Genomic DNA, 23,528 nt, shown 5'->3' on the forward strand with positions numbered 1-23,528 from the left:
ATAGGCTGTGATCACATTTTGCACGTATGTTAGGTTGTATAATATATGATACCAATATATCCAGTAATAATTTAACTTTTTCACTTCTATTTATCAAGTTGAAACTGAGGGTTTTTCATGATACAAAATGAGACTGAACCAAGTTGAAGACATCATCCATCTTTCACGGATCTTAGGATATCTGGCTTTTAGAATAAAAGCCTAAAATGCCTGTTACTTCTTAATTTAATTAAAACAAACCCTTACACCTAGTTATTTTTCTTTTCGACTTCTAAATGCCTAAAATAAAACCTAATTATGTATGTTAAATCTTTGCTCTGATGAAATATAGTTATCTTTTTTTTTTTTTTAAGTAGGCTTCATGCCCAGCATGGAGCCCAATGCAGACATCAGTGCAGGACTTGAACTCATGACCTTGGGATTAAGACCTGAGCTGAGATCAAAAGTCACATGCTAAATTCACTGAGCCACCTAGACAGTCTGAAATAAATTATTTTTATAGTTTCAGTTACTATTTGTTATTATGTTTATATTGGGTCTTTAGGAATCAGTTATTTTAGAAAATAAGGACTAGAAACAGCCCAATGGTCATTGGAGCCTAAGACTTCAGAGAGTGTTGCTTTAATATTGGTGTTTGCTGCCATAGGCTTAGCGAAGTATACTTTTGAAGGGACAAGAAAAAAAAGGTAATGAAGTATATACTTTGAAATCTATTATTCCTATGCTTCTGCATCAAAAAAGGTTATCACTTTAGTTCAAGAATGAAATCATCAACATCTACAATCATTCTTATAAGTCATTAAATTAGAAGAAATTATGTGGACTTGCTGTAATTTTTGAAGAGGCCACTACATTTCACAGACTAAATGGTTGAAACCTGAGTAGCAACTGATACAATTCCAAGAACATTCTGAGAACAATAATTGTCTTTAGAATTTTATTATTTCCTTCTGAGAGTATGACATTATTAATGGAACAGCACAGAAATGCTGGTATGCCTGATAATATGCTGTAGAACATATATAAATACAGGGAAGAACTTTCTAAAAAGGGTGAAGTTGTACAGATGTGACAATTTGACTTACTTGGCTCTGAGGCACTTCATGATCAGCTCCCCAATACAATGTCATTCCAAGAGAATAAATATGGATCTAGGAATAGAATTTTAAAAATCATATTATGGTAAAATAAAATTTAAAACTTTAGCAAGTACTAAAAAAATTAGCAAGTACTATATATTCATGACTTTTTGTCTCAGATAAAGTATAACATATGATTTGAGAAATTAATCATTTCATATTTTGCATAAACGTATGTAAGAACTTAAAATAGAAAATAAGACTAGAAATGATCAGAACAAATTTCCCCCTTTATTTCCTAGCCTATCATCTGTCAATAATTTTATTAGTTCTTATTTATTTTAAGGTTTCTTTATGTAAACTCACACTAATACTGTATATTTCTTTTTTTTTTTTTATAAATAAAAGGTGAAAGATTTATTAGATCTGAAGAGAAACCAGAGTATTCTCCTTTCTTTTTAAAACTAAATAATCTCTATGACTAAGGTGGGGCTCAAATTCCTGAATCCAAGATCAAGAGTCACATGCTCTACAGACTGAGCCAGCCAAGCACCCCACAGATACATCTTTTAATTTTTCCCCTTTTATAAAATGTCAGAAACTTTAAAATTACTCTGCACTTGCATTTTTAATTTAACAAGAGATATAGGTGATGTCATTTTGTACATGCAGGTATTTCTCTTGACTTGGTTCTCAGAGATTATGAATAAAAGAGTAAATCATCTGTAATTCTGATACACATTGTTGAATTCTCCTACAAAGAAGTTGTAGTATTTTGCATTTCTACCAGCAACATGTAAGAGATTTTTTTTCACAAAAAATTTTTTTGTCTATAGTATGTGCTACAAAGATCTAGATTTTTGCCAATCTGAAACGGGAAAAAAAAATCTCACTGAAAAAATTTTTTTAATTGAAATTTTGATTAGCATTTTTCTTACTAAGAATGGATGGGGTAGTAGATGGAGGAAGACGTTGGGTGAAAAAAGATTTTACTTGCATTGTTTGTTTGCTTCTTAAAGATTAAAAAAATAACAACACATTTTTTTGCTGATACAAGTGATCCGACAGGGAAAACTGGAAGTGCAGGAGAGAGCAAGGTTGCTGGGAGAGCACTGTTGAGTAAGTGGGAGAGGGTGGAAGGTACAGCACCAGGGAAGGAGGGAAGGAGTTGGCGGGACAGAGAAGCACAGGGTGGCTCAACTGTAGTAAGGAGGCAGAGAATGTGGGAATTTAGCTGAGTAATCTGGTAGTGAGATCCTGGGAAAAGTTTCTTCTGACTGCTTCTACTTCTTTCCTGTGAGACAGGAAGCGAGATGAAAGTGAGGACAGTTAATCCTATAAGTAATCATTTCCCATTTTTTCCTCCTGTGAAAAAATTTAGAGCTAAACTTTTAGCCCATCTCTATCAATGCTGTGTAATCTTACTATGCGTATTTTTAAAAAAAATTTTTTTTAGCATTTATTCATTTTTGAGAGACACAGAGGGACACAGTGTGAGCAGTGGAGGGCCAGAGAGAGAGGGAGACACAGAATCCAAAGCAGGCTCCAGGCTCTGAGCTGTCAGCACAGAGCCCGACGTGGGGCTCAAAGCCAAGAACCACGAGATCATGACCTGAGCCGAAGTCGGGTGCTTAACTGACTGGGCCACCCAGGCGCCCCTTACTATGTGTATTTTTTTTCACCAATCTTATTCCAACATCATCTTATTTTCTTGTCTTTATTTTTACTTTGCTCTTATTTTCTCATTTTTATTTTTTAATTCTGGAAACTGTATCAAATCCTCTTTAGAAATGGGTGAGGTATGCACAAATAAAACTGGCTCTTTATAACCTCACAGCACTTTAACCTACTCTAACTTTGCCTCCTAATTTATTCCAAATCACAGATTAGAAAAGTTGTTCCTCTTTTCAAATATTTTCATAGCTCCCATCTTTAAAAAAAAAATCCCAATTCTTTATAATGATAAACAAGAGTCAGTCTGACTTGCCTCCATTTCCATTTTCTAGACAGATTTATAAGTTTTCCTCTGTAATATTCCTCCACCGATTACAACCTAAACACTTCAGCACTACGAAATAATTTTCTGTTGGCAAAATAAAACCTTCTCTCAATTTTTCTTGAGCAGTTCTTTCTACTAAGAATTTTTTTCCATCTGTCAATAAAATTCCTACATATTACTGATGGTCGAGAGATGTATGCCATATAAATTTTCCCAAACAGGATAAAGCATTCTCTCTTGCACGTACAGATATATTTCATTTGCATCTCTAATAAAACAGTTAACTAATACTGCCTGTAATATAATTAAGATGTGTCCATGTTTGTCTTCTTGGAGGAAGCGTTTTTTACATAGCTTAGTATATTTCTCAACTACTAACACAGAACTTGTACACAGTAGATATTCAATTCATGCCTGCTGGACTTAATTAAATGTACATTAAGTTCAAGATAGCATAGTGCAGGCTATTGGCATATTTCAGTTTCGGTTTCTTTTCAAAGAACCTCATATGTGAATCCCACATATATGAAAAATACTTCATGGCTTTAGCATAAAAAACTAGTTACATATTCAAATATATTTCTTTTAACACGTTAATATTGATTTGTGATTCTGAGATAGTGCTCTAAGATTCTTTATTATATTTACTTCTCAGTATGCTAAATGAGTTACTATATATTAATTTTTATTAATGACTATATAAAGTTAGTAGCACAATTATTAAAATTAGGTTATAAAACTGTATATCTGCTGATCATCTATGTATATATTTAATGATTGATTTTATGTATCAACCTGACTGGACCACAGGATGCCCAGATAGTATTTTGGGAATTTTTGTGAGAGTTTTTTGGATAATATGAACACTTAATTAAGTAGACTGAGTAAAGTAGATTGCTCTTCTATTGTGGGTGGGCCTCATCCAATCATCTGAAGGCTGAATAGAATAAAATGGTTTACCCGTTCCTGAGGAATAGAAAATATCTTTCTGTGAGACCGTCTTTGAACTAGGACATAAGCTTTAAAAAAAAATTTTTTTTAATGTTTATTTATTTTGAGTGACAGAGAGAGTGAAAGCGAGAAAGCGTACATGAGTGGGGGAGGGGCAGAGAGAGAATCCCAAGCAGGCTCTGGCTGTCAGCAGAGAGTCTGACATGGGGCTCGATACCAGAAATCGTGAGATCATGACCTGAGTGGAAATCAAGAATTGGATGCTTAACCAACTGAACCACCCAGGTGCCCAGCTTTTTTCTTGCCTTTGGACTTGAACATCAGCTCTTCTGGGTCTCAGGCCTGCTGGCTTTCAGACTGGAACTTACCATCAGTTATCCTAGTTTTCAGGCCTTTGGCATTGGAAAGGACAAGGATGGCTAGTCTTGGGAACTGGACTTAAGAAATTTAGGCAATTAAGTGGATATGTGAAAAGGGAAGAGTCAGAGATAAAGATACAAAGAAAACGTGCATGGACAGGAGGGCACTTGAGTGAGCTAGTTAATATAACTGATGGGGAAAAAAATGTGTTTTTATCTTTACAGTTAGTTATAATGGGCTGGAATGTAAACTCTATCAGTGGAAAGACTTTGTCCTATTCACTACTCTATCCCAGGACCTTGAATAACACTTGACATATAGTAGAGATAGATAATATTTAGTGGGTCCTTACTGTGCTGAGTACTGTTTTAAGTACTATTTTATTTAACTTTTTAATAACACTATGAAGTAATATCATCGTCTCTTTATATATAAGTCACCTGAGGCATAGAACAGTAAGCAAGTTGCATGTGGTCACACATCTTTCAAGTGACAAAGCCAGAAATTTTACTCAGAACCCACATTTGATAAATATTTGTTGAAAAACAAAATGGGATAATAATGAAACAGTCATCACTGAGAAGGCTCAAAGAATACCCTCTACCTCTACATCCATTCTGTAAAGAGGAGCTGGAAAGTCTTCAAAGCTTTGGCTCACTGACCATAAGACACTGGGTAAGATACTACAGTCTGATATGCAGATCCCTCCCACCCAGTGATCTCTCTGAAGAAATAAGAACTGCTTTATATGTGCTACATAGCTCCTTTTAGCAAAACCCCTTGAGATTTTGTGGCTATTTAATAGCAACAAAGCATAAATATCTTTGGGTGAAAAAAAAAATCCTTAATTGTTTCTGCTCACTCAACAAATTCTGAGCATCTCCTAAGAGGCAGATATGGAGTGCAGCAATGGTTCCCCAACTTTATCACAGATCAGAATCATCTGGTAAAACACAGATAAGGGTCCTACCTCTGTGGTCTCTGATTTAGTAGATTTGGTGTGGGGTCTGAAAACTTGCTTTTCTTTTTAAAAAAAATTTTTTAAAGAATGTTTTATTTATTTTTGAGCATGAGAGTGTGAGTGGGGGAGAGACAGAGAGGGAGAGGGGTACAGAAGATCTACAGTGGGCTCTGTGCTGATAGCAGCAAGACTGATGCAGGGCTCAAACTCACAAACTGTGAGAGTATGACCCGAGCTGATGTCTGTTGCTCAACCAACTGAGCCACCCAGGTGCCCCTGAAAACTTGCTTTTCTAACAAGTTCCCATATGATGCTGATGCTGATGGCTGGGAGACAACACTTTGAGAACTACCAGCATAGAGCAGAGGCAATATAATAATGAGTATTATAATAATGAGACAGGGTCCCTTCCATCTCAAACCTTCTACTTCAGTAACCAAGACAAGATAATGTGGTGTACAAGAGAGTACAATTAGTGTAAGAGAAAACTTTAGATTTACAGGAAAAGTTAGCCAGACAATGAGGAGATGAGACAAGAGCTGAGATGGTGTGAAAGAGTATTCGAGGCTGGAGGAAAGGAATGTGCAAAGACTAAGAAGAAAGAAAGCACTTAGCACATCCAAGACATTCAAGTAAATCCAGAATGGTTGAGGCATAAAGTTTGAGATAAAGACTGCTCAGAGAGAAGGCTGGTGCAGTGAACCCTCAAAGACCATGGTAAGGAGTCTAAAGTTTCTTCAAGTGAAATGCAGATCAAAACTTTTTTTTAATGTTTATTTATTTTTGAGATGGAGACAGAGAGAGAGAGAGAGAGAGAGAGAGAGAGAGAGAGAGAGAGGCAGAAAGAAAGGGAGAGAGGATCCAAAGTGGGCTCTGCACTGACAGCAGAGAGCCCAACCCAGGGCTCGAACCCACGAACTGCAAGATCATGACCTGAGCCAAAGTTGGATGCTTAACCGACTGAGCTACTCAGGCGCCCCAAGAATCTGAATAATTTTAAGTAGCAAAGGGACAATATCAAATATGAGTTTTCAAAAATGCACTGGCTAGTTTAAAGAATGAACTGGCCAGGGGCAAGACTGGAGGCAGGGAGATTATTAGAAAGTATTTGCAGCACTGGTCATTCATGATGGACTGGACAAAGTAGAGGCACTGAGGACTAACGGAAATAGATGGATGTGAGAGACACTGAAGAATTAGAATCAATAGGAATTAATCACTGACTAGATTTAGGAATGAGGGCCTGAAGGGAATGAAAAGTTAAGAATGACATCTTAAGAGTCTTTCTTGCAAACTGGGGAAATGATGGCCCATTTATTTACAGGGAGCACACAAAAGAGGAGAAAGCTTCCAGTGTGTGAAAAGATATTTAGTTTCAGATCTAGTGAGTCTGAGATGCCTGTGGGACATTCTGGTGAAGATATCTAACATGTGGGTGTATATTTAAATTAAAGAGCTTTGTGTTAAAGATATATAAACTTGAGGGGTGCCTGGGTGGCTCAGTTGGTTGGGTGTTCGATATTGGCTTGGGTCATGATCTTGCGGTTTGTGGGTTCAAGACCTGCATCAGGCTCTATGCTGACAGCTCAGAGCCTGGAGCCTGCTTCAGATTCTGTGTCTCCCTCTCTCTCAGCCCCTCCCCTGCTCATGCTCTGTCTCTGAAAAAATGAATAAGCATTAAAAAAAAAAAGATACATAAGTTTGGGAGCTAGCAGCAGATAGTCATGGATGTTTAGCCTTTACAAAAGAGGAAAACAATTTGACAATAAATTTCATATAAAAAATAAATAAAAATAAACAAGAATCTGATAAAAGCCAAGAGCCCTCTATCCAGAAAAATATATGTATTCATATTTTCTTGGCATATAATTAAAAAAATTTTAATGGCTTCCTGAATCCATTCCTTTGACTTTGAAGGGTATCATGGGTTAGGATCCCAATATATAAAACAATTGTAAAAATTTACTTGGTCATAACTCTTCTTTTCTTTCTGTACTTCCTGGGAGGGGGTACCTCCCCCCCGCCCCCAATTATTTTGAAATCTCAAATCAGCAGGTTGGCATTTTCTAGTTTTAAAATTAACCTGTTCCCCTCACCCATTACCTTCTACATCTCACCACACTTTAGATATTTGAGAAGTACATTCAGCTAGCTTCTGATAGATACTACTATCTTAACCTATCTGACAACTTAGTTTACTCTAAGCTATTGTAGGGCTTGAAACATTAGTTTATATACACTACAGACCATGAGTATCTGAAAGAGACCCACTCATTATAGACTGGCCTCAGGAATCTGCTGAAATGGGATATTTCAGGGTCTATTTCGGTCTCCTGTGTCTGTCTTTCATGGTTTAAGTTTCCATCGTAAGAATTATTCAAGTATATAAGACCCTATATACTAAAAGACTAATATGATGAAACTATATTACCTGACAAGAGTACCACATAATGCCATTAGCTCTGAATAACATATTATCAGAGATTAGTTTATTAGCTAGTGGAACATGGTATATTGAGGTGATGATACTTTATTTTTATTTTTTATTAAAAAAAATTTTTTTTTCAACGTTTATTTATTTTTGGGACAGAGAGAGACAGAGCATGAACGAGGGAGGGGCAGAGAGAGAGGGAGACACAGAATCGGAAACAGGCTCCAGGCTCTGAGCCATCAGCCCAGAGCCCGACGCGGGGCTCGAACCCGCGGACCGCGAGATCGTGACCTGGCTGAAGTCGGACGCCCAACGGACTGCGCCACCCAGGCGCCCCGAGGTGATGATACTTTAAAAAGAACTAAATTTAGGGGCGCCTGGGTGGCTCAGTCGGTTGAGCGTCTGACTTCAGCTCAGGTCATGATCTCACACTCCGTGAGTTCGAGCCCCGCGTCCGGCTCTGTGCTGACAGGTCAGAGCCTGGAGCCCGCTTCCGATTCTGTGTCTCCCTCTGTCTCTGCCCCTCCCCCACTCATGCTCTGTCTCTCTCTGCCTCAAAAATAAATAAAAACAGTAAAAAAAAAATTAAAATTAAAAAAAATAAAAAGAACTAAATTTGTATAGAGCTCCGTACCTATCACAACCATAGCATTTGACTCTTTAAAAAATTGTGGTACAAAATATAACATTAAATTTACCATTTTAATCATTTTTAAGTGTACAGTTCAGCAGTTTTAGCATATTCACTTTGTTGTATGCCAGATCTCTCAAAGTTTTTTATCTTGCAAAACTGAAACTCTGTATATACTAAACATAAATTCCTCCTTCAGCCACTCACCAGCCTTGGGTAACTACATTTCTACTTTCTGTTTCTAAGGTCTGACTAGTTTATATATGTAACATGAGTATAATCAGAGAGTATTTGTCTTTTTGTGATTGGCTTATTTGTTTAGCATAATGTCCAAAGGGTCACCCATGTTGCAGCATGTGACAGGATTTCCTTCTTTTTAAAGGCTGCATAATACTCCATTGGATGTATATGCCACATTTTTTTTTAAATGTTCATCTTTGAGAGAGAGACAGAGCGTGAGTGGTGGAGGGGAAGAGACAGGGGGAGACATGGAATCTGAAGCAGGCTCCAGGCTCTGAGCTGTCAGCAGAATCCGATGTGGGTCTTGAACTCATGAACCGCAAGATCATGACCTGAATCGAAGACGGATGCTTAAACGACTGAGTTACCCCTGCCACATTTACCCGTGCCACATTTTCTTTACCCACTCATCCATCAATGGACATTTGAGTTGCTTCAACTTCTTGGGTATTAAGAATACAGCTGCAATAAACATGGGTATGCAAATATCTCTTCAAGATCTTGCTTTGAATTCTTTTGGATATGTACCCAGAGGTGAGATTATTGGATTACACAGTAATCACACAGGAAACTCTGTACTGTTTTCCATATTGGTTGCATCATTTTACATTCCTAAAAACAGTACACAAAGGTTCCAATTTCTCTGCATCCTTGATTAACATTATTTTCTGTTCTTTTGATAGCTGCCATCCTAGTAGGTGTGAGGTAGACATCTCCACAACCCCAGTATTTAAAGTTTTCAATCTAATTGTGTTACTGCATATTGGACTCTGGTACTAGACAGTCCTGGAGTTTCTTCTTTAGTGATCTGCATAGTGCCTGTCATATAATAAGTATACTTATCAAATTTATGGGTGAATGAATAAACAAATGAGAAGGAGGGGAGAAAGGATGCATTAATAAGATTTAATATGGAGTAAGTATAGTATAATGGGGTAAAGATATTCGGTCTTCTTTTTTTTTTTAAGATTTAATTAATTAATTACTTAATTATAATGTTTATTTATTTTGAGAGAGAGAGTGAGAGTGCGTGCATGGGCAGGGGGAGGGGCAGAGACAGAGAAGAGAGAGAATTCCAAGCAAGTTCTGTGCTGTCAGTGCAGAGCTCAATGCTGGCTCAATCCCACAAACTGTGAGATCATGACCTGAGCTGAAATCAAGATTTGGATGCTTAACCTACTGAGCCATCCAGGCACTCCTAAAGATTTTATTTTTAAGTAATCTCTACCAAATGTGGGGCTCGAACTTACAACCCCAAGATCAAAAGTCACACAGTCCACCAACTGAGCCAGCCAGGCACCCTTGGTCTTTTTTGACAAGTTCAGTTGAAGCTTCTGCTAAGGTTGGAGAAGCAAATTTCCAGTATTGTTCTTACAAAGATGACCCTTGATTTTCAAGAAGAACAGAGATGATAGGGGCCACAATTCCTGATATTTAGATTACAAATTAGTGGCAATAAACACTTAAACTAAGATTCCTTTAGTTTATCAGGGATATAGTACAAATCCCTGGAGTATATCAATATTCTTGAAGACAAATCACAACAAGAATTTGTCTCAGGTTCCAATCCCATCAAATTGATTTCAAAAGAACTGCCAAATTAAGCACAGCATGTACCATGCAAGCAGGAAGTGAACAATTACCAGTAAGACAGAAAAGCCAGAGGATCAAAAATCTTAGTGTGACCTGTATAAACCTGTCGAGTTTTTAAAGAGGCATGTTATCTTGAAAAGTAAAACTTTAAGGCAAATAAATGAAAGTGCCTATTTATAGAGCTGGTAGTTGAGGTAAATTTTTTCATACAGCTGTACATATACAGTTTACAAAACAAGTTCCATTGAATGAAGAAAACATTTTTATGCATCAAGATCTTACCAAATACTCATTGTTATTCACAATACTGTGCTAGGCATCGAGTATTATTTAAAAAAATATTGATATATTATATACTATCAATAGCAAGAATGTATTGCATACTAGTTAATGACATATCCTTAACTCATAAAAGTTGTGAAATGCAGTTACCGTCCTCTTTTTCAGTACACCCCTGCCCCATTAAAATCACAATACTAGAATAGTGCTTTTTAATTTTAATTTTCACACCACAATGTGAAATTAGTAAGTTTCCATGAATTTATTGGCCATTAGTGGTCAAATAAATGTAATTCCTTTTGCTCCACTCCCCAAAGAGAATACTAGAATATAAGACTACTCCTCTGACCTTTGCTTTATACTTATATTGCAAACAGGAATGGTATCAAAAAACTTGTCTTTGATTTTCTTCAAAGAAAATAGAATTTAGAATTGCACTGGAGCTTTTAAGGCATGAGGTAAACAGAAGTTCCCATTAGATTCACAAAGAGAACTAAGTGATACACTAAAAAGAAATAATATACGCATAATTGGTATCCCAGAGGAGGAAGAGAGAGGGAAAGGTGCTGAAGGGGTACTTGAAGAAATCATAGCTGAGAACTTCCCTGAACTGGGGAAGGAAAAAGGCATTGAAATCCAAGAGGCACAGAGAACTCCCTTCAGACGTAACTTGAATCGATCTTCTGCATGACATATCATAGTGAAACTGGCAAAATACAAGGATAAAGAGAAAATTCTGAAAACAGCAAGGGGTAAACGTACCCTCACATATAAAGGGAGACCTATAAGACTCGTGACTGATCTCTCTTTTGAAACTTGGCAGGCCAGAAAGAATTGGCACGAGATTTTCAGGGTGCTAGACAGAAAAAATATGCAGCCAAGAATCCTTTATCCAGCAAGTCTGTCATTTAGAATAGAAGGAGAGATAAAGGTCTTCCCAAACAAACAAAAACTGAAGGAATTTGTCACCACTAAACCAGCCCTACAAGAGATCCTAAGGGGGACCCTGTGAGACAAAGTCCCAGAGACATCACTACAAGCATAAAACATACAGACATCACAATGACTCTAAACCCGTATCTTTCTATAATAACACTGAGTGTAAATGGATTAAATGCGCCAACCAAAAGACATAGGGTATCAGAATGGATAAAAAAACAAGACCCATCTATTTGCTGTCTACAAGAGACTCATTTTAGACCTGAGGACACCTTTAGATTGAGAGTGAGGGGATGGAGAACTATTTATCATGCGACTGGAAGCCAAAAGAAAGCTGGAGTAGCCATACTTATATCAGACAAACTAGACTTTAAATTAAAGGCTGTAACAAGAGATGAAGAAGGACATTATATAATAGTTACAGGGTCTATCCATCAGGAAGAGCTAACAATTATAAATGTCTATGCGCCGAATACCGGAGCCCCCAAATATATAAAACAATTACTCATAAACATAAGCAACCTTATTGATAAGAATGTGGTAATTGCAGGGGACTTTAACACCCCACTTACAGAAATGGATAGATCATCTAGACACACGGTCAATAAAGAAACAAGGGCCCTGAATGAGACATTGGATCAGATGGACTTGACAGATATATTTAGAACTCTGCATCCCAAAGCAACAGAATATACTTTCTTCTCGAGTGCACATGGAACATTCTCCAAGATAGATCATATACTGGGTCACAAAACAGCCCTTCATAAGTTTATAAGAATTGAAATTATACCATGCATACTTTCAGACCACAATGCTATGAAGCTTGAAATCAACCACAGAAAAAAGTCTGGAAAACTTCCAAAAGCATGGAGGTTAAAGAACACCCTACTAAAGAATGAGTGGGTCAACCAGGCAATTAGAGAAGAAATTTAAAAATATATGGAAACAAATGAAAATGAAAATACAACAATCCAAACGCTTTGGGACGCAGCAAAGGCAGTCCTGAGAGGAAAATACATTGCAATCCAGGCCTATCTCAAGAAACAAGAAAAATCCCAAATACAAAATCTAACAGCACACCTAAAGGCACTAGAAGCAGAACAGCAAAGGCAGCCTAAACCCAGCAGAAGAAGAGAAATAATAAAGATCAGAGCAGAAATAAACAATATAGAAACTAAAAAAACTATAGAGCAGATCAACGAAACCAAGAGTTGGTTTTTTGAAAAAATAAACAAAATTGACAAACCTCTAGCCAGGCTTCTCAAAAAGAAAAGGGAGATGACCCAAATAGATAAAATCATGAATGAAAATGGAATTATTACAACCAATCCCTCAGAGATACAAACAATCATCAGGGAAAACTATGAAAAATTATATGCCAACAAATTGGACAACCTGGAAGAAATGGACAAATTCCTGAACACCCACACTCTTCCAAAACTCAATCAGGAGGAAATAGAAAGCTTGAACAGACCCATAACCAGCGAAGAAATTGAATCGGTTATCAAAAATCTCCCAACAAATAAGAGTCCAGGACCAGATGGCTTCCCAGGGGAGTTCTACCAGACGTTTAAAGCAGAGATAATACCTATCCTTCTCAAGCTATTCCAAGAAATAGAAAGGGAAGGAAAACTTCCAGACTCATTCTATGAAGCCAGTATTACTTTGATTCCTAAACCAGACAGAGACCCAGTAAAAAAAGAGAACTACAGGCCAATATCCCTGATGAATATGGATGCAAAAATTCTCAATAAGATACTAGCAAATCGAATTCAACAGCATATAAAAAGAATTATTCACCATGATCAAGTGGGATTCATTACTGGGATGCAGGGCTGGTTCAACATTCGCAAATCAATCAACGTGATACATCACATTAACAAAAAAAAAGAGAAGAACCATATGATCCTGTCAATCGATGCAGAAAAGGCCTTCGACAAAATCCAGCACCCTTTCTTAATAAAAACCCTTGAGAAAATCAGGATAGAAGGAACATACTTAAAGATCATAAAAGCCATTTATGAAAAGCCCACAGCTAACATAATCCTCAACGGGGAAAAACTGAGAGCTTTTTCCCTGAGATCAGGAACACGACAAGGATGCCCACTCTCTCACCGCTGCTGTTTAACATAGTGCTGGAAGTTCTAGCATCAGCAATCAGACAACAAAAGGAAATCAAAGGCATCAAAATTGGCAAAGATGAAGTCAAGCTTTCGCTTTTTGCAGACGACATGATATTATACATGGAAAATCCGATAGACTCCACCAAAAGTCTGCTAGAACTGATACATGAATTCAGCAAAGTTGCAGGATACAAAATCAATGTACAGAAATCAGTTGCATTCTTATACACTAACAATGAAGCAACAGAAAGACAAATAAAGAAACTGATCCCATTCACAATTGCACCAAGAAGCATAAAATACCTAGGAATAAATCTAACCAAAGATGTAAAGGATCTGTATGCTGAAAACTATAGAAAGCTTATGGAGGAAATTGAAGAAGATTTAAAGAAATGGAAAGACATTCCCTGCTCATGGATTGGAAAAATAAATATTGTCAAAATGTCAATACTACCCAAAGCTATCTACACATTCAATGCAATCCCAATCAAAATTGCACCAGCATTCTTCTCGAAACTAGAACAAGCAATCCTAAAATTCATATGGAACCACAAAAGGCCCCGAATAGCCAAAGGAATTTTGAAGAAGAAGACCAAAGCGGGAGGCATCACAATCCCAGACTTTAGCCTCTACTACAAAGCTGTCATCATCAAGACAGCATGGTATTGGCACAAAAACAGACACATAGACCAATGGAATAGAATAGAAACCCCAGAACTAGACCCACAAACTCATCTTTGACAAAGCAGGAAAGAACATCCAATGGAAAAAAGACAGCCTCTTTAACAAATGGTGCTGGGAGAACTGGACAGCAACATGCAGAAGGTTGAAACTAGACCACTTTCTCACACCATTCACAAAAATAAACTCAAAATGGATAAAGGACCTAAATGTGAGACAGGAAACCATCAAAACCTTAGAGGAGAAAGCAGGAAAAGACCTCTCTGACCTCAGCCGTAGCAATCTCTTACTCGACACATCCCCAAAGGCAAGGGAATTAAAAGCAAAAGTGAATTACTGGGACCTTATGAAGATAAAAAGCTTCTGCACAGCAAAGGAAACAACCAACAAAACTAAAAGGCAACCAACGGAATGGGAAAAGATATTCGCAAATGACATATCGGACAAAGGGCTAGTATCCAAAATCTATAAAGAGCTCACCAAACTCCACACCCGAAAAACAAATAACCCAGTGAAGAAATGGGCAGAAAACATGAATAGACACTTCTCTAAAGAAGACATCCGGATGGCCAACAGGCACATGAAAAGATGTTCAGCGTCGCTCCTTATCAGGGAAATACAAATCAAAACCACACTCAGGTATCACCTCACGCCTGTCAGAGTGGCCAAAATGAACAAATCCGGAGACTATAGATGCTGGAGAGGATGTGGAGAAACGGGAACCCTCTTGCACTGTTGGTGGGAATGCAAATTGGTGCAGCCGCTCTGGAAAGCAGTGTGGAGGTTCCTCCGAAAATTAAAAATAGACCTACCCTATGACCCAGCAATAGCACTGCTAGGAATTTATCCAAGGGATACAGGAGTACTGATGCATAGGGCCACTTGTACCCCAATGTTCATAGCAGCACTCTCAACAATAGCCAAATTATGGAAAGAGCCTAAATGTCCATCAACTGATGAATGGATAAAGAAATTGTGGTTTATATACACAATGGAATATTACGTGGCAATGAGAAAAAATGAAATATGGCCTTTTGTAGCAACGTGGATGGAACTGGAGAGTGTGATGCTAAGTGAAATAAGCCATACAGAGAAAGACAGATACCATATGGTTTCACTCTTATGTGGATCCTGAGAAACTTAACAGGAACCCATGGGGGAGGGGAAGGAAAAAAAAAAAAAGAGGTTAGAATGGGAGAGAGCCAAAGCATAAGAGTCTGTTAAAAACTGAGAACAAACTGAGGGTTGATGGGGGGTGGGAGGGAGGAGAGGGTGGGTGATGGGTATTGAGGAGGGCACCTTTTGGGATGAGCACTGGGTGTTGTATGGAAACCAATTTGTCAATAAATTTCATAAAAAAAAAATAGATTCACAAATAAATCAACTTTACTTTACCACAGTAATGGCAACAATACCACACCCATCCCATCTCAGCTCTGGCTCCTAAAACTTAGTCTAGTTAACAGGCAGGCTTCAATCACTTTCTCAACCATGTGCTCTAACTATTGACCCTAAACACAAGGCAGTTTACTTGTCAGGCATCACAGGGCAAAATGGGAAAGCCTTACACAAATTAGAAAGGCACTTGTGCACCTAAAAGTTTTACTAAGCACTTTTTTCTTCTATTGTGGATTTTAAATGCCTTCCAGAAAGAATTCATAAACCACTGTGCAAAACTTTTCATAATTTGAAAAAACCCTATTATAATTCAGTAGAAGTTTTCAAAACTAAGACATCCATGGCTTTACTCTATTGCAGAGGTCACCAGATCCACTTGAGAGACTGATAAAGCTATGGACACCCTTCTCTGAACATGCTCAAACATGCAAAACTTAGTTTGCCATTTCACTGGTTTGTAGATATCCTGGAGTTCAATTAAGATCTAGAGATATCAAGTGTTAAATAATTTGCACACACACTATGCCTATTTCCAATGTTCTAATTACCTTATATCTTTTAAAAGTTTATTATTAAATGAACCACACACACAGAATGTACAGAATGAATGCATGCTATTTAAATAATAACAGCAAATAACTATATATATGCTATCCAGCTTAATAAAACACTACCAGTACATTTGAATACTCTCATGATCTATAACAATGACCAACACTCCCAAAATTCTTAAGCAGTTCATGGAGTAGATAAACTGGGTAGATAAACCTGGATTTTCTACCAATTCTATTTAGTCTTCTTTTAGAAACACAATGGCTCAAATCAAGATGCCTTCTTCTAGCTTAATCAATACACATGTGTGCACGCACACACACATACACAAATACACACACTTTCTCCTCCTCTTTCCTTCTCTCTCTCCCTCTCTGAAAAGGGAAACATTCACTGACAGTGATAGGATGGAAGGATAAATTAGTACAATTCCTTTTACATGGAAATTAGGCAATGTGTATCAAAATTTTAAATGTACAAACTTTTTGGGGCGCCTGGGTGGCTCAGTTGGTTGAGTGGCCGACTTCAGCTCAGGTCATGATCTCGCGGCTTGTGAGCTCAAGCCCCGCGTCGGGATCTGTGCTGACAGCTCGCAGCCTGGAGCCTGTTTCGGATTCTGTGTCTCCCTCTCTGTCTGCCCCTAACCCACTTGCATTCTGTCTCTCTCTCAAAAATAAATAAACATTAAAAAAAAAATGCACAAACTTTTAGGTTTTACTACCAGGAAATTATTATGTTAGTTTTTACACTTATGTGGAATAATGTAAGGGAAATAATATTTATACCCAGTTCTTAATTCTCCAAAGTTCCATATCTAAATTATCACAACCTGCTATATACTATATATATATATATATATATGTGTGTGTGTGTGTGTGTGTGTGTGTGTGTGTGTATATATATAAATTTTTTCATAGCCTTGACAATGAAATGAGATCTTCTGATGTCAATGCTATTGCCATCCTCAGACTGGATATTTCCATCATGAACTTTTCCTTCTTAATTGTTCCACCAAATGAATTGTCAAACTGTGAACTTTGCTTCCATTGTATCCCTTTCATCCATGCCTTTACATTCCTAAGGCATCACATGATTTTCAGCTCTTTCCCCAGATTATTAAAAGTCCCTTATTAGATTTCTACACAATTCCTATATATTTTGTTATGTGTGTATAGATGTGTGTAGTATAGACTTTGTATATTGTATATATTCCTATATAATACAATCCCTATATAATCTTTCATCTTATTAGTTATCCACACTTTTGTCAAACTTTCCCTCTAAAATCACAAGTCACATCATAATCACTCTCCTAAAAATATGCCTCAGAAGAAAGTCTCAAGTACTGGTATTCAAAGTCTTCTTTATTCTGATTTAATAGTCTCCTTCTCTTTAACCACAGGCTTCCAGGTACCTAATGCTCTAGCCTAGCTAGTCTAACCAAACATTCCCTTACCATAGTGGACAATTTTTTATCTCTTATCATTGCATATACCAACAACCTTGAGTGGAACGTTCACATCTACTTATTTTTACTTTTCTAAATTCTACTCATTCTTCATAGCCCAACACAAATGCTACCTTTCCTGTGATATCATTCTAAGCTAAAAATTAACTGCTCCTCTTCCAACATTCTAAAATAGTCTACCCCTGTATATTTATTTTAATCCATATATTACAGGTTGTTCTATACACATTGATCAGGATCAATTCTCTAGTTATTTTTGCATCTTCCTCACAAATACAGTGCTTTAAACACAGCAGGCATTTAGTATTTTTAAACATGACTTAATAATGGCTCACCTTACTAATAAAAAATATTGTTTCTTAGATCCATAAATTTTTATAAAACTATTCTCACACAAAATAAATACGCACTTCTTGGAATACATGATCATTTAAAATTCAGTGGCTCTTTTTCAGAGGGTGGAGGGCGGGTAGCCCAGGGTCTTTTACTTTTCCTACCCCCACCCAAAATAAAAAAACAAAACCAAGCTGAAAACACTTAACAGTTACCTTTTCAACATCCGAGAGAGAAGTTAGTGATTGATTTTGAAGAACTTCTGGTGCAGTGAATGCGCGAAGATCCTGATCGGAAATATTTTCATCTGTAAAGGACACACTACCAGATGGCAGCAACAGCAGAGACCATGGAGAAATGATGAAACCAAGGGCAGCAGGATCAGCTACGCTTACTGGTTTGTAACCACATAGAATAAAAAGAAAAAAAATAACTGCTTAAAATTATAATCAAAGTATAGATCATTTAAATGACTATCCCAGCCTATGCATATTGTGTCCAAGTGCAGAGACAAACACCAAATCAATATGCTACAAACAGAGTGGGTTTCACGTATCTGCTGCTACCAGCATTACCAGCAACACCACCTTGGTTGGACTTAATCTTTTAAAACTTAGATGGTAAACCTTAGAAAGTAGAAATACAGATTTTCACTGCCAGTCATGAGAATTAAATGTGGTTCAAAAACTTTACTGCAGTGATACAAATGTGCACAAGGATCAAGTAGTTCTTAAACTTTGGGGGGGATCATGGATTCTTTTGAGGATCTGGTGAAAAGTGTGGTCTCTTTTTCATGGAAATGGATAAAAAATATAAAACTGTACACAAAAGAGATTCATGGATCTCCTTATAGCCCTTTTATGGACCCTATGCTAAGTAAGATTTCCTGATTTATACTATAGTGTTGTCAAACATAAAAAACAATTTCTTTGACCATTCATCAGATTTGGAATTAGCAAAGTCTCAACTATATGAAAGTCTCTTGTTTTGCATCAAAATATGTATTTGTCTGAATTCTAATTTTTGTTTTGTTTGTGTTTGTTCATTTCACTAGAAGTTCAGGCAGCTTCTGTACTACCAAATGTGACCATTGGGGTCTCTAACAATTTTTTGTTTCAATGCTTGCCTGTGTGGTGCCTAAGAGCTCATGTTTAAAAGCATTAAAAAAAAAATTCCTTATGGGCACCTGGGTGGCTCAGTCAGTTGGGCATCTGATTCTTGGTTTTGGCTCAGGTCATGATCCCAGGATCTTGGGATCAAGCCTCGCATCGGGCTTCACACTGAGTGGGGAGCCTGCTTAAGATTCTCTCTCTCTCTCTCTCTCTCTCTCTCTCTCTCTCTGCCTCCCCCCCCACTTACACTCTTTCTCTCTCCAAAATAAAGAAAAAATTAAAAAATCTTTTGAAAAAAATAATTCCTTAGATTTTAGCAGGCCTTATCCCAAAAGTAAAGGTATACATTAGGCTCAACAAAATATACTTATTAGAGGGAATTTTATTTTGTCCTCCCATTTCAAAAGGAATTTAATATAAGTTTTAAGGTAACTGCTATGTGAACTGGATCACAGACTCAAGAAACTGCTATAAAGTCACAAAAGACCTGTGACTGCCAATGCCGCTATTATGCAATCTGAACAGGTTGTACTGATATCTAAGTCAAATCATAAGAAATTGCCAGAGTTTATGGCACAGTTTGTTAAACATCCTATAGTACCTATTCTTTCCTGAAAACAACTTTTATTAGAACTGAATCATCCATCCTTTCTGACTTTTAAACCTCTACCTATGGTCAAGATTCTGACCATCAGAATAAAATGAAATAAAAAGTAAACTATTAAAACTCATCCCTTTTTTGAAGACTAAAAGGACAACTATATGTTCTCCTGCATTTTTCATGAATCTGAAACATGTCTTTAATAACTGTGTCAAGGGAGAAAAGTATGTTTGAATGTATCCTTTGATCAGTCAGCACATCTTACGTTGCACCAAAGCTGAGTTACAGACCAATGATCCTTACAGTCCTACCCAATCACATATCAGACCGCTAAAAACATGGCTCACAATTCTTAAGGTAACGTATGTTTTAATGAATCATTGTAGCTGGTAAACCTAGGTATATTGTTGTCTTTCACAGCCACTTTACACATTTTCTGTTAAATGCTTCTTCTTGGGTATTTCATGCACAAATATTACACAATCAAACTAAAGAGAACTCAAACAAGGAAGAACAATATTTCCTTTGCCAAATGATGCTATCCGAAATACTGGTATTTCCCATGTCACAGATATTTATAAAACAGTCCACAACCAATTCCTTTCAAATTAGCAATTTAGGAGACCAGTAAGGAAGGCAATTCACTAATATCTGATATGAGATACTGATGGCCTAGAACCATCTTAGTAACAGTAGGGGTGGTGGAGAACCTGTTAAAACCTGAATGCATTTTAAAGGGAGTGACAACAGAATTTCCTGACAAACTGGATGTGAAGCAAGAGGAAGAGAAGAATCAGGATGACTCCTAGATTTTGGTCTTAGTAATGGGTAAGATGGAGGGTCATCAACTGAGGTAGAGAAGATACAGGATGGCACAGGTTGCTGAGGTAGGGCTTGCAAGATGGTGGTTGGAATGGGACCTGCTACATTTAGTATCTACTAGATCTGTATCAAGTAGGCAGCTGGATTTGGAACTGGGAAAAAGGGCTGAACTGGACATACATTTGGGGAGTCACTGGCCTACTAGACAGTATTTAACGTCTTGTGATTGGGTAAACTCACCAAAAAATTAGTTGAGATAGAAAAGAAATCAAGGACAAGGATTGTACCCTGGGGTACTTCAACATTAAGACTGACTGCCCCTTGTCAGTCTTTTTTCTACAGGTTGTTCTTCTCTTGGGCATCTGTGCAAGGATGGTATTGTAATCTCCCTCTCACACTTCTTTCACTCATCACTCCCAATCTCCACCTCACTATTTTAAATAATTCTTTTTGTTAGTCTTTCCAAACAGCTGCCCAGTTTCTAATCCTACAGCTAAGAGAAGAAGCTGGGATTCTAACTCTCGTATCTAATTCCTGTCAGCCTTATTTGGAGGATAGAATTATGATTTCTAGTATATCCATTACCACTTGAATTTGTAAATAATTGGACATCACAGCTAACTCAAGAGGCATAAATGCCACTCGGAAATCTAAAGGCTATGTTCTGTCCTGCCATACTGGATACTGGTGTCCACTTAGACCCAAAAGAGTTTGCTACTCTCCTCCTCATCCCAGGCTGCAGACTAACCCTATCCTTGACAGGGTAGCACAGTATAGAAACTGTAAAAGGTGAAAGCAATCCATAATCGCTTAACAGTGTGAAATTAAGAGATTTATTTATGAGCACAACCAAGGTCAGCAAAACTACTGTTACTCTGGCAAGAACTTTATCTTTCAAATTGTACTTTGTACAACAGGTTTGTGTTTATGTAAAGTATGCCATTATTATAAACACTATTCACATTTAAACATAATCTTCTCAGCACGACAAGTCATTTGCTCAAGAGTCCACAGTATTACAGACAGAAAGCATGAGGTATCTGAGAAAAAAGAATACAAAGGGAGTATTAGAGGCAGCATAATTACTCTAACTACAATGAAGAAATAATTAATTTCTTTGTTTTATATGTGGCTGTTTAATATGAGTAAGATTTGACCATGGTTAAGGGGGAGATTCCAAGGAAAAGAAACAGCCAAAGTAAAGACACGTGGCCAGGAAATTATTAAGTTTGTACAAGGAACAGCAAGAACTTTGGGCAGAGAAATGGTAGAGAGCAGTGAGAAACAGAATTACTAAGGTTGGTCATATTTTTGCTTGTTAGAAAACACACACACATAAAGGAATGACACGGATTATTTTCATTGTTTTCAAATGTGTTTTTTAAATGTCTTGTAATAAAACTAAAGCAGCTGCAACAACACACTGCATTGTTGTCAAATACCCAAAACATACACACATGCAAACCCGCAAGTGAGGAGAGGTAGGGTACTGGTTCAAATGAGTGTAATTCACTGTCCTGGTCTAACTACAAGGAAAGAATTTAAAGCACAGGCATTCAGAATCCTTCACAGAATGCTAACAAAAGAATATTTAAAAATGGAATTCCAGAAGCTTGTAATTTGATGTCCTACAATGTTTTAGTTGTGTGATGATTATCCTCAAGAATGCTATTATTATGAAACAGTAAATCTGATGTGAACTGATTCCAGGAGTCAAATGATTCTATTTATAGATTTTTACCAACATTCCACAGAAAAAGTTGCTTAAACAGAATTTCAAGCAGCTAGAGGCAAAGTTAGAAATAAGCAAAAATCTGATATGCAAAGAAGCATCTTACTTACAGCTTCTTTCTGACGTTCCCTTAAACTAAGACCCATATCCACACTTTTTTTCCTCCTGAGGGAGCTTACTTTCTATTGTCCCCTTCATTTTATTTTTCAGCCTTTCAATTATGGCATTCAGAGGGAAATGATCATAACTGGTAACACAAACGATAACAGAACTAAATAAAAGTATCAGGAAATCATCTAAAGACTTAGAACAACAACATCATTTTGACCTGAAAAATCCCTTTCCCTATTTAAATATATATACAGAAATTGTAGTCCTACTTCCAAATGTTCTGTTAGAGTGATTGGCAAAAATCTATGCAGAGGTCACTGTTCCAAACTCTGAAGAATTTCACGAACTCATTCTATAAAACAGAATTCTCTAAAAAATTCAGTTCATATGTGCATACAAATATAGACATTGTTAGATAAAGCATCTGGTATAACAATGCACAAACAGAAAAAAATAATTGGTTTAGAATGTTTCAACATTTTCTCGATTAGTAAAACTTTGTGATAAATTATTTAAGATTTACTGGAAATTACAGTCTATCCTATAGATCAATTCCCAATTAAAAATTTGATACCTCATAAATTTTGTTACTACTTTTTTAAAACTTCAGTTTTTCTTTAAAAAAAAATTTTTTTAGTGTTTATTTATTTTTGAGAGAGACAGAGACAGAATGCGAATAGGTTAGGGGCAGAGAGAGAGAGGGAAACACAGAAGCAGAAGTAGGCTCCAGGCTCTGAGCTGTCAGAACAGAGCCTGACGCAGGGCTCGAACTCTCACGAGCTGTGAGATCATGACCTGAGCCAAAGTCGGACGCTAAACCGACTGAGCCACCCAGGCGCCCCAAAACTTCAGTTTTTCTAATATGAATTAGAATAGAACAGCAATCCTGTTTTGAACAAATTGTGTAAATAATGGGAATTAAGACATCTATATAGTGTACATTAGTAATGATAGTGTCTTCAAAGACATTAATGTTTACATCATGTATATTTTCTTTTAATAAATGCCTACAAACCTTTGGTCCTCAAGAATTTATATTCTGGTGCAATAGGTCCCAGACTTTGCTAATCATCAAAATCTCTAAACTCAACTAGGAGACTTAGAAACACACCAGACAGCTGTAAGCTTCATT

At 37.0% G+C, this 23,528-nt stretch overlaps 1 protein-coding gene across 6 annotated transcripts in view; it reads right to left on the reverse strand.

Moving 5' to 3' along the window:
* PTPN13 (protein tyrosine phosphatase non-receptor type 13) overlaps positions 1-23,528 on the reverse strand; it is a 233,990-nt gene that overhangs the window by 125,637 nt on the left and 84,825 nt on the right. For all 6 annotated transcript variants that reach the window (XM_047856949.1, XM_047856951.1, XM_047856948.1 and 3 more), the window contains exons 3-4: positions 18,234-18,412; positions 1,086-1,151 (exon numbers count right to left, since the gene is read on the reverse strand). In XM_047856949.1, coding sequence (XP_047712905.1) covers positions 1,086-1,151; positions 18,234-18,412 — 245 coding nt within the window. The remainder of the gene's footprint in view (positions 1-1,085; positions 1,152-18,233; positions 18,413-23,528) is intronic.

This window comes from Prionailurus viverrinus, chromosome B1 (assembly GCF_022837055.1).
Source record: "Prionailurus viverrinus isolate Anna chromosome B1, UM_Priviv_1.0, whole genome shotgun sequence".
In the NCBI taxonomy this organism is placed as follows: Eukaryota; Metazoa; Chordata; class Mammalia; order Carnivora; family Felidae; genus Prionailurus; species Prionailurus viverrinus.